At 44.1% G+C, this 16,203-nt stretch overlaps 1 protein-coding gene across 2 annotated transcripts in view; it reads left to right on the top strand.

Annotated features, from left to right (window-relative positions):
• Positions 1 to 10,836, top strand: part of USP47 (ubiquitin specific peptidase 47) — a 95,309-nt gene extending 84,473 nt beyond the window's left edge. For both annotated transcript variants that reach the window (XM_013006971.3, XM_045290929.1), the window contains exons 25-28: positions 1,413 to 1,543; positions 6,177 to 6,224; positions 6,317 to 6,447; positions 7,693 to 10,836. In XM_013006971.3, coding sequence (XP_012862425.1) covers positions 1,413 to 1,543; positions 6,177 to 6,224; positions 6,317 to 6,447; positions 7,693 to 7,867 — 485 coding nt within the window. In that variant the 3' untranslated portion in view covers positions 7,868 to 10,836. The remainder of the gene's footprint in view (positions 1 to 1,412; positions 1,544 to 6,176; positions 6,225 to 6,316; positions 6,448 to 7,692) is intronic.
• Positions 10,837 to 16,203: the final 5,367 nt, after the last annotated feature.

Below are 16,203 nucleotides of genomic sequence, written 5' to 3'. Positions count from 1 at the left end.
AACCTTCACACACATTGCACCCCAGCCAACCCTCAGAGAGTTCACACTGATGGGGACGATCACAGGAATACCTAGCCCTAGCTTATCCATCCCTATATGTAAGGTCAGACAGTAGGTCAATATGGAGGTAGGTGATGTTTAAAGTCCCCAGCCGTGAGTGCCCTGTAAGCTAGTAAGATAAAAATCTGTATTAGAAACAGAACAAGTGTAGTGCATCTGGGGATGGCTTCTCTCCAAAGATTCAGCATATTCCTCCAGATTTCTAAGTGGCAAGAAACGCAATAAATGCCTTTCCAAATTAACTAAATGAAGCCAAAATTAACATTATTGCACATTGTGTCCTTACGGTGCGCTGTACAGTGTAAGTTGTGAATGATGTAATTGACTCACGCTCCCAAGAAACCAATGAAGTATAACATATTTATGGATCACCACAGATACTGAACTGGCTCGGAACAAAGCTTTCTGATTTAATATTATTGTTATTTTAGCTTTCTGATTTAAATGTAAATTATTCAGTGAGCATATATGGAAACCAGTGTCATACACTTATCAGTATATGAGGGAGCTTCAAAAATTTGTGAGATTATCGGAATCGTGAAGTTTTAAGGCCTCAGATTGTAAGCAGATTTCAAGTTAATTAACAGTGCATTATTTTGTAACAAATGAATCTTCATATGCAATATTACTGAAAAGTTTGATGTGGAAAAACTTGAAATGTACAGCCACTTCCATGGAATTTCAAATTGTGTGAGGGCTTTTTTTAAAAGATCATTTTATTGGGGGCTCTTATAGCAATCCTACATCAATTGTATTAAGCATATTTGTACATATGTTGCCATCATTTTCTAAATATTTATTTTCTATTTGAGCCCTTGGTATCAAATCTTCCCCCTACTCCCCGCCCCCTTATGACTCCTTGATAAATTATAAATTATTATTTTCATATCTTACACCAACCGCTGTCTCCCTGCCACTGTGGTTTCTGTTGTTTGTCCTTCTAGGGGTGGTGGGAGTGACAGTTGTATCATTCGTTGCAGGCCCCCTGCCCTTTTCCTCCCCTCCTCTCCCAACTTTACCTCTACCCTCCTGGTGTGAAATGGCTTTTGCTGCTCTATTCTGTTAATTTCTTCTCAGGAGTCTTGGGGATTTGAAACTCAGATTTTTTTTTTTTTTATAAAGGGCTTTTTTCTTTTCCAAGTCATCATTTATGTGTATTAACACCTTCACATTGGAATCATGTGTTTCACGATTTGTTCATTTGGAAAAATATACAAGTTAATCTCTTGAGGGGAAAAAAATAAGAATAGCACTTGCACTGAAGCTTTCTGTTTAGCCGGGCACTGTAGGAAAAGTCAAATTGAGAGCCTTTGGAGAAAGTCAGATGACGGCCCAATCGTGCATGTCTTTAGGGGTAGAGAAGATGAAGTCCATGTCGCAGCTTGCAGTTCTGTCCAGGCGATGGAGGCCTTCAGAGATGAGGTTGGATCCCTTCCAGGAAGTTGTGTTGGAAAGCAGTTGTGTTGATGAATTGCGAGAAAAGGTAAGCGCATTTTAAACAAAACGAGCTAAAATCACAAGGTAAATCAAAAAGTATTGCCATTGAATCATAGAAGCCTTGACGAAGCAAAAGTATCAAGATAAAAAGCCATTGGGTTTATTATTATTATTATTATTATTATTAAAAGATCTTTTTGTTGGGGACTCTTACAACTCTTGTTGAAATCAATATATCGATTGCATCAGGCATGTTTGTACATATGTTGCCTTCATTCTTTTTTACACCTTTACTTTCTATTGAGCCCTTGGTATCAGAAGCTACTGATTCTTAACATAGCTTCCATCTAGGGCCATGTAGGCAATGTTTTCATCTCTGGAGCCCTTCGCTGAAGAATTCTGAATGCTTTGAAACAGACCACTTCACAGTGGCAGCCTTGGCTTCCTCAAGGAACTCAACTCATATTCCTTTTATGTGTACTTTGCTTTGGGAAATAGAAAGTAGCTGAAATGGGCAGGATAGGGCTGGAGAGTGGATGAGGTAAGACGTCCCAATGAAATTCTCACAGGGCAGCCTGACTGCCTTTGAAGAACAAGTTGGTACATAGTCATCATGGGAGGAGAAATTCCTTTGCACAACTTTCCTCTCCCTTTTCTCACCTTTGCAGCTTTCCATTTTCTTAAAACTTCGTGATGAGCCCTGTGATCTTCCCGTCTGTCTGGATCGGTGCCCTCCTCACAGGCATACCTGTTTGAACCCATCTTTGCAACCACTCTTTCGGACAACTTCATGGAGGAACTTCCTCTTTTTTGTTCTTACTCTGTACCTTCCAGGCCAGGTCGTCTTGCCATCCACGCTTCTAAGAGAATTCTGGTTGTACGTCTTCCAAGACAGAGTTGTTTGTTTATGAGTCTTCTCTAATCCTGATACCATGTTCTCCATATAGTCCAGCTTCTTGGATTATTTCCTCATAATAATCATACAGTGAAGTATAGTGAAAGGTTACAATCGTAATGCATACCTTTTCTGGTTTTAAACCACACAGTGTCCCTGTGGTCTGTGTACAGGTCTGGAGTGCCCATTCTTCACAATGTCTTTCATAATTTGTTGTGATCCACATAGTCAAATGCCTCTGCATAGTTAATGAAACCCAAGTAAGCTTCTTTCTGGTATTCACGTGTCTTCCGCTGAGATCCACCTGATGCTAGCATTGATATATCCCTAGTTCCAGCTCCTCTTCGAAATCCAGCTTGAATTTCTGGCAGTTGCCTCTTGATGTACTGCTATAACTATGTTTTCATTAACTTGGCAAATTTTACTTCCATGTGATATTAATGAAAATATTTGATAATTTCTCAAGCCATCCTTGAAATCTTTTGTTTCTGCCTTTGGCATCATTTTTCTTTTGGTTTTAGTTAGTTTATGTTTAAGAGATTCTTTTGATATCTGTTTGGGTCATTTTTTTCTTTCCTCTCTTTGTAATGACCTTTCACTTTCTTTATATTCGATGTCTTTGATGGCATCGCAGAACTCTGGTCTTCCTGTTCAGTCTATTCATCAAGTCTAGTCCAGAAGACGATCTCTACATCCAGGTGAGATGTGAGGAGGCTTCAGAAGTTCATGGGGAACAGAAAGGAGTTGGAATTTTCTCATGGATTTTTTTGAAGCCCCCTTTTGAAGCAAAGTTGTGATTTCGCTCTTGTGAACTTGTATGTTCGTTTTCTTGAGTTTTACCATGAATTTATATATGCGTGACTCATGGCCTGTTCTGGAATCCTCCCCAGCCTTATTCTGACTCAGTTGGGTTCTCCACCGTTTCTTTTCACAGAAGTAATCAGTTTGATTTCTGTCCATTTCTTCTGGTGAGAGCCACATGTGTAATTGCCATTTATGTTGTTGAAAAGAGTTATTTGTGATGAATAACTCACTGGCTTTGCAAAATTCTATCCTGTGATCTCCAAAGTCATTTCTGTCTGCTAAAGCCCTAATTTCCAACTTCCGTATTCTAATCACCAATAGTTATCAATGCATCCTGATAGCATGTTTGATCAATTTCAGATTCCAGGAGTTGGTAAAAACCTTCAATTTTCACATCGTTGGCTTTAATGATTGGTGCATACATTTGAATAATAGTCATAGAAACTACTGTTCCTTGTAAGGTTATAGCTATTATTTTATCACTGACAGTGTGGTATTGTAGGATAGATAGCTCTCACAGCAGTAAACGTCATGCCAGCCCTCTTCAGTGGGTCGTTCCCAGAATAGGACACCGTGTGACTATGGGTCAGGTTGGCCAGTGCCATTCCTTCTCAGTTTACTCATGCCTGCTGTATCAATCTGTACGCATTCTATTTCATTTTTGACCATCACTAGTTTTCATATACACTCAACATGCATGTATTCCACACTGATTACACCTCCAGGATCCCAACAAACAACTGCCATAACCTTCTGAGTTAACTTTGTGCCTTGACTATAGCCCAGAGAGCCTGTCAGAAACCACTATTTTGATTGGACCTTTTTTTTTCCCTTTTTTGGAAGAAACCTAATGAAACTAACCCCCCACACTCACCAACACCCACCCAAAAAACCCCAAACTCACTGACATCGAGGCTCCAACTCATAATGACCCACTGTGGGTTTCCAAACCTCTAACTGTTTGGAGGAATAGAAAGCCCAGTCTGTCTCCCATGGAGCTGCTGGTGGTTTCAAACTGCCAATCGTGCAGATCTCAGCTCAGTGTAACCACTACACTACAGGGGTTCAGTGAAACTGAGACAGGTGTATTAGTGAGAGAACTTGTCTGCAGCCATCCATTGATCACAGGCATGTTTAGACACATTGTGTTTGGGATAAAGCCCTGCATATATGAATATGAACCCAGTAGTAATACGATTTTCCTTGCACACATTTTCCCTTGTGTTTCATAAGTGATGGTATAGGAAGTGAGAACCCAACACTATTGAGGAATGCATTGCCACATTCCACTTATTTCATAGAGCATTTGATGCTTTGAAATTTTACAGTCACTCAGGAGTGGGTCACCTCTGGATATGTAACTTAGGTTAATTTTTTATGAGAAGTTAGAATTCATAGTGAGTAGAGTAAATTTCTCTGTCTAAGAAATCCAAATGAAATAGCATCAAATACAGAATCCAATGGAAGATCTGTGCATATGAGTTTTGTGCTTTAAAAGTAGAAATTAGAGCGTTGTCTGGGGAAAGAGTGAATCCAATCAGCGGAACGGGGATAATTGGCTCCCCCTGTGTCCATTTCACACCAAATACAAAAATAAATTCTGAAATTATAAAAAAAAATTTATAAAAATCATTTAAACAAATAGGAATTTATTGTATTCCTTTCAGGCACGAGACCAAACCGAAACTAAACTCATTGCCATCGAATCAATTCTGTGTAGAACTGCCCCTGGGGATTTCCAAGACTATAACTCTTTATGGGAGTAGAAAGCCTCATCTTTCTCCCGAGGAACTGTTGGTGGTTTTGAACTGCTGACCTTGCGGTTAGCAGCCCATTGCACAACCACTACGCCACCAGGGCTCCTAGGCAGAAGACAGAAGTATCACAGTGATTTTATTAATTCTAGAGAAGAAAGATATGTGTGAGCATTAGAAACAAAATAATCCATAATTTGTAAGCAGCGACTACATTAATAAGATTAACTGCCTAATTTTAGAACTTGACAAAGAGCACGAAATGGCAATTCCTAGAAGGACAAATTAAAACTGTACTGTTTCACTGTCACGCTGTAAAGATTCAGAAAATAAATACTTAGCATGTGGCAGTCAAAGGAAAGCAGGCGGTTGGTGTCATGCACCTTTGATCACACTGGTTCAGGGTCGGGCGTTGGTTATCCACATTTCAGAGGTCCAGATCCACGTCTAGGAAGTCACTTATAGGAGTGTTTGAAGATAGGTGCGAGTATTTGGAAGTACTAAAGGACTTCAGAAAATTTGTGGAAAATCCAGTTATCTTTTATTTCCATTTTTACACAAACTTTTAAAAACCTCCTTGTTTATTGCATAGCATTCTTTATAACTGGGGAACACCTTAATCCTCATCCATAGGAAATAAAATGGTACGTTGTACAGCTGTTGGAGAGAATGAGGTAGGGTCCTTGCTATCCTATTTTCATGTCTAGGCTATATAAAATTGTTATAAGAGATCATTTATAAATGGACTTTTATATATTGTGAAAGTATATATTTAGATTGTGTATACATTGGAAAGAATACAATAAGTTTCTATTTCTAAGACAGTTCTGTGCACGGTGGGGATGGGTAGGAGATAATTCCACTTCCAGCTTTTTCCTTCTGCACTTTAACATCACATATTACTTTTTGGAGAAAGAAGTCAGCTATTTCAAGTAAATCTATAGCGATAGTAATTGCAGTAATAGTTACTTGTGGTTGTGGTGGGGGAGGTGAGGAAGAAAGCGGGGAGCTAATAATGAGTACAGAATGAAGAAAATGGTCTAAAATTGATAGTAGTGATGATTGTACAACTCTTTTTACTATGTTTAAACCACCGAAATGTATGGGAAGTATATGTTAATAAAACTTGGGGGGTAGTCAATCTGTTTCTGTGAGGGAAAGGGAAAAAAAATTTTCAAGGAAAATTTATTTTAAATAAATTAATAGACGATTTTTTTTGTTTACAGCTTAGTGAAATCAGTGGAATTCCTTTGGAAGATATTGAATTTGCCAAGGTAACCCCTGAGAGCGCTTGAGGCCTGTTCTGATGCTCTGTGGGCTTCTCTAGCAGCCTGCGCTGATGACTCCTTTGTTCTTGTCCCCTTAGGGCAGAGGAACGTTTCCCTGCGATATTTCTGTGCTTGATATTCATCAGGACCTGGACTGGAACCCTAAAGTGTCTACCCTGAATGTCTGGCCTCTGTATATCTGTGATGATGGTGCCGTCATATTTTATAGGTAGCAGTCACGATATTTATGTTGATTCTGATAGAACATTTTTGGCGTGCGACCATAGCTTGTTTCATAAATATCTCGACTCTTGTTGACGTGATACAATCACGGACCAGTAGAAATGCAAAGTGAGCTACACGCGTATTTTGAAATTTTCTTGTAACACCTTTTTAAAAAAGTGAAGAGAAGTAGGTCAAAGTAATATTAATATATTTTATCCCACGCAGTACACCCAAACCTTATCGTTACAGCATATAGTCAATATTTAAAAATCATTAATGATCCATTTACATTCTTTTACATCAGTACTAAGTCTTTGAGATGTGGCATTTCTTTTACTTGGAAGGAGCCCTGGTGGCCCAGTGGGTACAACATTCAGCCACCAACTGAAAGCGAGGCAGTTCACACCCACCAGCCCTGCCAAGGGAGAGAAGATGTGGCAATCTATTTCCGTGAAGATTCACATCCTTAGTCACGTCTTGGAGCAGTTTTATCATAGTGGCTTTGAGTAGGGCTACTGACTGCAAGACCAGCAGTTTGAAACCACCAGTCACTCCTCAGAAGAAAGATGGGGCTTTCTACTCCCATAAAGAGTTACAGTCTTGGAAACCCACAGAAGCAGCTCTGCCTTGTGTAATAGGGTCACTATGAGTCGGCTTTGGCTCAAAGGCAGTGCATGAACTTGGTTGTTTGTTGCTTGGCTAGAATGTCATCATGACTAGGAATTAGCTTGACAGCAATGAGTTGGATGTTTGGGGTTTGTACCACTTCCATCTCATTTTGGAGCAGTCGGTACCTGTGGTCTGTGACTCTGTATTTGACAACACAGCCACAGAGAAAAGGGAATCATCTTTGGCGAGGAGTGTGGCTGACCCGGGCTCCATGCAAGCTCTGCTATTTACTTAACGCCTCCTCTGTGAAATAGAGAAAGGGCCATGTACTTTGCAGGATTTCATAAGAATGAAGAATTAACTGGCACAGTTCCTGCCATGCAATAGATGCTCAGTAAATGATCGTTATTATTACCACTAGTAACATGGAGGTTCCTCTATGATGTTTTTAGAAATGGATGCTATGCTAATCCATTAAACTCATTAGAAATCTGAAGCATTCTAGTGGGTGAGATGATTTAACTTCAGTCATGCGGTCCAATTTCATGATCTTGCTGGGGGACATGATGGCACTGAAGCATCTAGTGATAGCAGCAGGTGGCTATCCTGGTCTCATGTGATTGATGTTTTTTACACGTAGGGACAAAACAGAAGAATTGATGGAATTGACAGATGAGCAGAGAAATGAACTGATGAAAAAGGAAAGCAGTCGGCTCCAGAAGACTGGGCACCGCGTAACATACTCCCCTCGTAAGGAGAAAGCACTCAAGATCTATCTGGATGGCGCACCCAATAAAGAGCCAGCTCAAGACTGACTGTGCTAGTGTGACATTCTCCCTGGGGGCGTGGTTGGGATTCGATGGTTCACTACGGTTGTGTAGTGCGATTCTGGCCGGACATGGTTAGGGGTAACCCAGTGACACCAGCACTGATTGGACTGCTCTTCACCAATCAGAAGCTCAGTGCCCAGTGGGCCACTGTTTCAACTTGGAATCATGTTGTGCACTATAGTCAAATGTACTGTAAAGTGAAAAGGGATGTGCAAAAAAAAATTATAATAATAACAAGGCAAAACCTGCAACTAGCAAAGGGGGAATGAATGGGAATGAGTCAACTTCTTTTCTTGTGGACAAGTGTGCACCTAGCAGCTAGTAAGACTAGCCTCAACAGGATGCTCATAGCTTAATAATAAAGCTGTGCAAAGGCCATGAATGAATGACCGTTCTGTTTCTTTCACTGATACACACATTACCTCATTAACAACTCATAAGTAAGTGCAACGTGTGCTGACTCTTGGAAAGCCGCAAAATTAGGGGCCGAAGAAAGGAATTCTCAGAGCCAGCGGTAACCCAGTAAGGAATTATGAAGCTATGGGGTGGGGTTGGTTTTGTTTGTCTTGGGCAGTGTTAAGAACCTTATTCTGGAACATCAGAATGCCTCCCTTAAACCAATCCCAGCAGAGCGCAGCTCAGGTTGCTGCAGTATTGTAATTATAATGGAGTGTACTTAAGTTATGGATGTAGAGAATACATTTCATGCCTTCATTCAGCATGTAAATAAAATTGATCCTCTTGAGTTATCCTAATTGCAGTTGAACTATTTTCCCCTGGTTACTTTTTCTACCTTCATGACGCACCTCTGTGCACATTGAAAAGTATAGCAGTCTGTGTAAATGTAATCCTCAGAGAGGCTTCTCCGTGCTGGGGCCGTAAGATTGTATTTGCCCTTGTTAATGAGGTTTTCGGTTCAGTGGCTTCAACTTTTTTTCCCCCCTTCTCCTTTTTGTACATTTATTTCTGAAGATTTACTTCTTCAAGTTTGAATCTTCTAGTGCTGTTGTAAGTCCACTTTAATTTCTGGAGTTGCTTTGTAGTTACATGCTGTTTAACTTTAGGGAATCTCTTAGCATTGTAAGAATAAACAGGCTAGTAAGATCAGGCCGGGGCACAGACTGGCCGTCAACGTGATTTCATGGCAAAGTCTTTTAGAATCGGCAAGTTTCTGCTTTGCTAAATAAGAACTCTTCAATGAACACCACTCCGTAAATTTTGGAAATGCCACCTAATTTATAAAAATCAATAAAAAAGGTTTTGGTAAAACTTTTTTCATGCCAGATGCTGTTTACAACAATGAACATGCCAATGAAACATTTGTTGATTCTGTTGTGTTATTTTAGTCATTAAACATTTTTGGATGGAGAATCCGGGTTAAAGATAGATGTGTTTTCTTTCACTCTAGCCATTTGTAACATGTATTGATTAGTAGCTCATTTCTATTAATGGTATGTTTATAGTAAAGTTCCCATAATAGAAATGAAAAGATATTGCTGTATAACTGTTGGAGACCTTGTCAATATGTCAAAATCAAATTCTTATCCTTTTCAGAAAGATATAATTAGAAAATAGTACTAACATATATTGGCTCTGTGGTTTGCATATAATGATTGAGAATCCTATCATGTCTTAAAGTCTCATGGAATCCATGGGAGGTGGGGGAGGGTAGGGGAGTTTTCTAAGGTATTTTTCTGGCCAGTTTTTATTCCATGTAAAATACGTAGCCATCTGTTAAATTTGGTTGAGGGACTGTTCTGAGCTTGCACGGGGGCCTTGGTGGTGGTCTCGGAGGGAAACTCCAGGCATTTGTGAGGAATTGTCTTTCGCATCACTTGGGTTTTCTGATGTAACAGGACAGCTGCGTGGTTCTGATATAGGCCTGCTTTCTTGACACACAGGCTGTCCGCTCACAGCACCTGGCTCCCTGCCTAGCAGAGGAGCCCAGCTTGTCAACAAACCAGGCTCCTGGGTGTTTTGGTTTGATTTGGTGTTGTGGTGGTCCTCTGCCAGTAAAATGGTGAAATTCTCCTTGCGACTACTCCCCATTCTGTGCCTTCTGCCCTCCGCTTGTATTTGTATTTGTTTGTGTGTTCTGTTTTGAATTGCTGCTTCTAATTGCCAGCATATTACAAAGTCCAAGTAGAGGAAGAGGAGACCCGTTTAAAAAAAGCCTCTTGCTTCCCAGGCTGTGGAGGCGTGAAAGCACAAGGCTGTGCGCTTCGTGTGTCAGGAAAGGGAGTGGCGAGACTCAGCAAAGCTGCATTGTGGAGAGGCTACCTGGGTAGCATCAGAGAAGCAAGGGGGCCATCAATAAGCCAAGAGGGTGGGTCCACTGGAGCACGGGGCAGTGGGCCTGGTGTCCCATCTCAAGGTGCAGGCGGGCCATGGGCATGGCGGCCTGACCCCGTGCCCCACAGCTCCTGTGGTGGATTTAAAGAGCTCCCACTGTGAGGCAGATGTCCTTGTGCCCACCACGCACACCCTGTGAGAACCAAGCTCCCACATCTCCCAGCGAGGGGCGCACACTGACCAGAGAAGCGAAACTGGTTTCTGGGCTATACCAGGTGTACCTGACCTGCGGGGCTTGTTTGTTGAGGGACCTTGGTAAGAGCTAGTTATCGAGATACAAAGGGTAAAGGAGCCCTACACTGGACTCTGGATGGTGAGTGCTTCTATGACGTCATTTCTTCTGTGATGTACTGCACGATTCTGAGCAAGGGGGCGTGAACTTGTATTGATGAGAAAAGAGTCGAACGGAATAACTTGGTTTTCTGCAGCACTGTTAACACATGGTATTGTTTGACTCTGTAGGCCAAGAGCAGGAGAGGTCGATTGTCAGACAATGTTGATCTAGATGAAATCAGGGCGCAGCACCACAGTGTTGTGACTAAGCCTGGAAGTGACCTATGAATGTACGGAATACAATAAAGTCTTTTATTCTGGTTCATGGACTAGTATTTAAATGTCTCCTTTTCTACTGGAAGCTGTAGTTCTTCCTCTGAATTTTGTGTGTCTGTTCAGTATCAAGGCGCTAACCAACTGCTTTTACACTTGTACTGTGCAAATTATACCGCAGTATACATGGAATAGAAGATGATCTGAAATAGCAACTTTTTGCTAAATAAAACTATTCCATCTAAAGAAATGTGTAATTTTTGAAAATCCCAGCATTTTGGTCACTGGTGTGCATGCAACAAAAGCTTTATAAGAAGACCAGTAATTCTGGAATCAAATGCAAAATGGTGTGTGTTATTTTCCGTGAAGTTTAGTAAATCTGTCTCGGATTATCAGTGGCATTTATGGCTAGACTAGTGTACCAGAAATCGGTTGGCTCCCCTTCGGTATTGTTATGTGGGGAAGAAGTGGGGTGTGATCATTTGGCTCGCTGCAGTGTTCATTTCAAAACGACTCAGAACTCGAGTGCAGACAACATTGAACATGCATGAAGCCACTCGTGACTATTTAGAAAGTGCCGCAATCCCTAGGGCCAAGGTGGGGTGGCTAGAAAAGAATGTTCTCGCCTGTGACAACACTGTCCTCTGCCCAGCCCCCCTCCAGCTAATCTATACTAGAGAAAATGGTCCTCTGATGCTTAACCCCAAATCAGACCCATTGTCATTTGATCAATTCCATAACGACCCCATATAAAGTTCGGAGGCTTTGGGAATCTATAGGAACAGATAGCCTTGTCTTTCTCCCTCCAAGAGCCTGGTGCATTGGAATCACCAATCTTGCAGTTAGCTATTCGATGCTTACCTGACAGGACCATAGAATTCACCAGTCCATGAGTTGTTACTGGGCCCTTAAACCTTTCATAAAGGTGGGGACCAAGCCCCCCCCCCTTCCTTTTGTTTCCTGTGCTCCCAAGCACAGAAGGCACATTTAATTTGGAGTGTTTTAAAACAATGCTTTAAGTAGCTCTTCTAAAAAGAGTTACCAACTTGGTTGAGATGTAAACATGCAGTGGTCTTTTCCCCACTAACTGCCAAGTGCAGCCCCCACTGGGGGCTCATCAAGCACTCAGCGCTTGAGCACAGTCGTTTCATTCCAAACTCTCCCCACAGTACCAGTTCGGTGTGTGCACTTCAGGTGGGCTCAAGTGCTCTGGCTCTCCCTGCCTCCTCCTCCTCCTCCTCCATCAGTCCTATCCGTGGTATAAGAAATGAGAAGAAGGGGAAACAGTGACTTGCGTGGTAGTGGTGACTTTACTGCCCTCTTTCACCTGGTGACCATTGTAGACCAAAATAGATTGCCCACGAGTCCTGCCACTAAGACCCTGAGAGCACCGATGGTCCCTTGTATCCTTTGCGCAATTTCTCGCTGGCAGAAACACCACATGCCTCCTACACGTGGCCCACTTTGTCACATGCTGCCCCAGCAAGCCTTCAGCCACCAGGTTTGTCTCCATGCTTTTATCTCTGAGGACGTGGGTACTGCCAGAACACATCTCGGCCTTGCAGGAGCCACTTGGGGCTCAGAGGTGTGGTCTTTTCCCCACTGGCCACTCTTAACAGCCTTGAGAGTTCTTGTAGCTTCAGTCAAGGGAGCATGACAGGCAACCCAAGCCAAACTCCCCACCAGTGAGTTGATGTCCATTCATAGCAAGACGACATACAGGACCGGGTAGCACTGCCAGTTCCAGAGACTAACTCTACCGGAGTTGAAAGCCCCGGCTTTCTCCCGAGGAGCTGCTAGTGGTTTCAAACTGTGGACCTCGTGGGTTGCTGCCCAAGACGCAACCACTATGCCACTAGAGCTCCTAACATGACAGGTAAGACGGCAATATCCATATCCCAAACACTACAGCTTCCCAAGTGGTTTTCCAACAGCCCCATCCCACCTCCAGGTTTCTCTGCGTGGGGGGTGGCGCTGCTGCTGCTTTTGGGGGCAGTAATCGCATGTTACCCTTATAACCCTGGTCCAGTGATGGAGAGGTCGTTTCAGTAGCATTTTCTTGGCTATGTAGAAGGGGGTCTAAAGACCATAGCAAGACGTAATACTCCTTTCCTCTTTCTCCTCATCCACAGCAGCCCCTGCTCCTCGCCCACTCACCCTTGTGTCCTGCTTCCCTTTCTTCCAACTTCGGGTCTGAGTCTAAAGAGCCAATTGACTAGGATAGGATCCTCCCTGGCCTGGCTGGGGTGGGGCACGAAGTGTTGGTGTCCGGTAGAGCACTTAGCAGCAGGCATAGGAAAGGCTGGGAAACTCGGCAGGAATCATTTGGGACCCAGTGCATGCCTCTTTCTGTTCATTCAGTGCCAGGCTGTGGGCAGGCCGGCCAGCCAGCCATTCTTGTCTGTGCAGATGGTTTAGGAACCGACTCGGAGCCTGTGCTACACACGTGGACGTTTCCCTTTCTAGCCCGCTCCGTCACAGGATAGGAAGCTCAGTGGGCTAGGCTGGATAGAGCTGTGCACTGTCCTCCCTTGGGCTGTTCATCTCGCAGATTGATTCTGTGCCCGTGAGGGATGTTTGGGCTCCAAAGCTAGAAAGGCTGGCGGGGGCTTTATGGTTTTCTTCTGAAAAGGAGCCGAGATGGGGTTGATACCAGGATCGGTTTCCTCCTCAAAGTCATCCAGGACCTACATTCTTATCCTTCTACGGAGGCAGAACAATGGGCCTCCAAAGGTGTCCATCCTAATTCTCAGATCCATGACTATTGACTTTACAAAAGGGTCCTTGCAGGTATACTAAGGACCTGGACATGGGAAAGGATCCACATTAACCAGTGGGCCCGTAAACCCTTGAGAACCCGTCCCAGCTGTAAAGGGCCAGATGACAGCATGAGAAGGGTGGTGCCGTGGGGGGGACACAATTGCACCAGGCAATGAATCTGAATAACCTGTGTGTGTGTGTGTGTGTGTGTTGGGGTTCTGAGAACCTGTCCCAGCTGTAAAGGGCCAGATGACAGCATGAGAAGGGTGCTGCTTAGTTTGTGTGTGTGGTGGTGGGGGGCACACAATTGCACCAGGCAATGAATCTGAATAACCTCTAGAAACGGAAAGGAAGGAAGGCCATGGATTCTCCTCTGGAGCGTCCAGACAGGACTATATCCCTGCTGACTCTGATTTTAGTCCGATGAAATCCTTGTTGAACTTCCAACGTACAGAATTGCAATCCAGTAGCAAGGGGTTAAGCCTTCACGTTTCTGGCAACTGGTTACAGCAGCTATAGGAAACCAATACATCTTCCTATTGCCAATCTGACAGGCTATACCTGCCGCGCACCTTGTGAGATTCCTGTCCTTGAAGGCCAAAAACAAGGGCCAGGGGGCTGCAGCGAAGGGGTTTCCTTCGTGTCTGCCTCTTTCAGGCTGGGAAAGTTTCCTTTCCAGAGACCTCTTGGCAGTCTTCCCCTTACATCCCAGCCAGAACTGGGTCATGGAGCCCTCGGGGCTGGGAGGGAGGCTGGGGAAGCAAGTGTCTGGCCTTCCCCGCCTGTGGTGGGAGAGGAGCTGTTGTGGAATTCTGAGTCTGGAGGAGGGAAAACAGCCCAGCAAGATGAAATACCAAACTCCACCTCGAACCTTTAACTCAACGCAGTTCTTCGGGAATGGAGTGCAGAGATGTAGGAAGCAGCTGCTACATCTGGATTTCTGCAAAGCCTCTCCAATTTCCCTTTGTCTCTGGCTATGGGGTAAGATTGAGGCTGGGTAAGATAAGTTATCTGTGGGAAGGACCTAGCTTTGTTCCTCACCATTGATCGCCTTCCTGCACTTAGCCAGACACCACAGTAGTTTCTCGCCACATTTTTGTTGGATGAAGTAATTTTTAGCCTCTGTACACTTCCCTCAATTTAATGTGTCCTCCCAAACCAGAAAAGCACTGTCATTAGGTCAATTCTGACTCAGTGCCCCTATAGGGCAGTGTAAGCCCGCCCCATCGGGTCTCCAAAGCTGTAAATCTGGACAAGCCAACTGCCGTATCGTTCTCCCAGCTTGTCCTCCAGTTAAACCGTTCCTATGTTCTCTCCCGATTCCCTCCCTCCTTCCCTTTAGGACCCAGAATGCCTTTCCCTGTACCCCTGGTCTCCTGATAAACTCCTGTCCTCCAAGAGCCAGTGACCATGCCAGTGCCCCTTAGCCCTGGGTTCCTTCCAGACTCTCCCCATCCCCGTTGTTTGTACTGGGTTGGTTTGGCATGGCTACATCGCCACCATTTGACCTTGAGTGCTTTTAGGGCAGGGATGTTTCTAGAAAGGTTCTCAGGACCAGAGTGTATCCCAGTGCCTGGCTCTGAACAGGCTCGCTGTGCATATTTGTTAAGTGGATTAAAGAAATAGGGAGGTAGTTTGGCCCAGGTGTTTTGATTTGGGGTGGTGAAAAGTTTCATTTGATAAACAGAAATCCCAGTTAATTGGCCCAGTCGTTTCTGTTTCGTAGCATTTTATGGCAGCAGAGGCAGGAGAGTCAGGAGGGGGAGGGAATGGAAGTCTCCAAGAACAACTGACAGACCAGAAGAACTGAAGGGTGCCCTGCCGCCGGGACAGAATGTGTCGGTGGGAATTCTAGAGATTCCTGATCAAGGGGGAGACAATCAGGACAGGATTCCAAACTCCCCTGAAATCAAGGTCTTCTGGAGCTGTGGAGCCTAGCCAGACCCCTGCAACGATTGCCCTGTGACCATCTTTAAACCTGAAACAAAAATGAACCCAACGTCGTCTGAAAACCAAGTGGCCTTTTGCTAACTAGCAAGGCATGTCTGCGGCTCTTGTCAGATCTGCAGGGGCTCCAACTGCTCCCAGCAAGGGGCAAGTTCAGGCAGAAAGTTGGGGGCAGTGAGTGTGTGGGCGCAAAGGGAGGGGGGGCTCAGCTTAGGGAAGGGGTGGGGTGGCTGCACAGCCTGAGGATATCGGCAGGAGCTACTTCGTGCACATGGAGACCCTGGGGTCGGTGGGTGTTCTGTGTTCAGGTTCAGTGACAAAAAGGAAGGGGCTTTTCAAAGTTGTCCATCTTTCAAGCACTAACCGGATGCTGCTGGTCTGCCTGCCAGCTCTAGCCCCTCCTCCTCCTGGCCCCCATGTCTTGTCAGGTAAACGGTGAAACTACTCAGGGAGCCTAACGCCAAGGAAAAGAGGTAGCAGATGAGTGGCTCTCAATCTGTGGGTTGCAACCCCTTTGGGGGTCGAATGACCCTTTCCCAGGGGTCGCCTGATTCATAACAGTAGCAAAATTAGTTATGAAGTAGCAACGAAAATAATTTTATGGTTGGGGGTCGTCGCGGCATCAAGAAGGCTGAGGACCACGGCAGTAGTGGTAGTGTAGCTGTGGGATTATGGCCCTTTATGGTCTTCCTGGGTATACATTTGATTAAAGAGTA

The sequence above is a fragment of the Echinops telfairi genome, unplaced genomic scaffold (genome assembly GCF_000313985.2).
Source record: "Echinops telfairi isolate 266 unplaced genomic scaffold, ASM31398v2 ScPeMD7_60;HRSCAF=208, whole genome shotgun sequence".
Lineage (NCBI taxonomy): Eukaryota > Metazoa > Chordata > Mammalia > Afrosoricida > Tenrecidae > Echinops > Echinops telfairi.
Note: the sequence above shows the minus strand (reverse complement) of the source record. Positions and strands in the feature narration are given on the sequence as shown.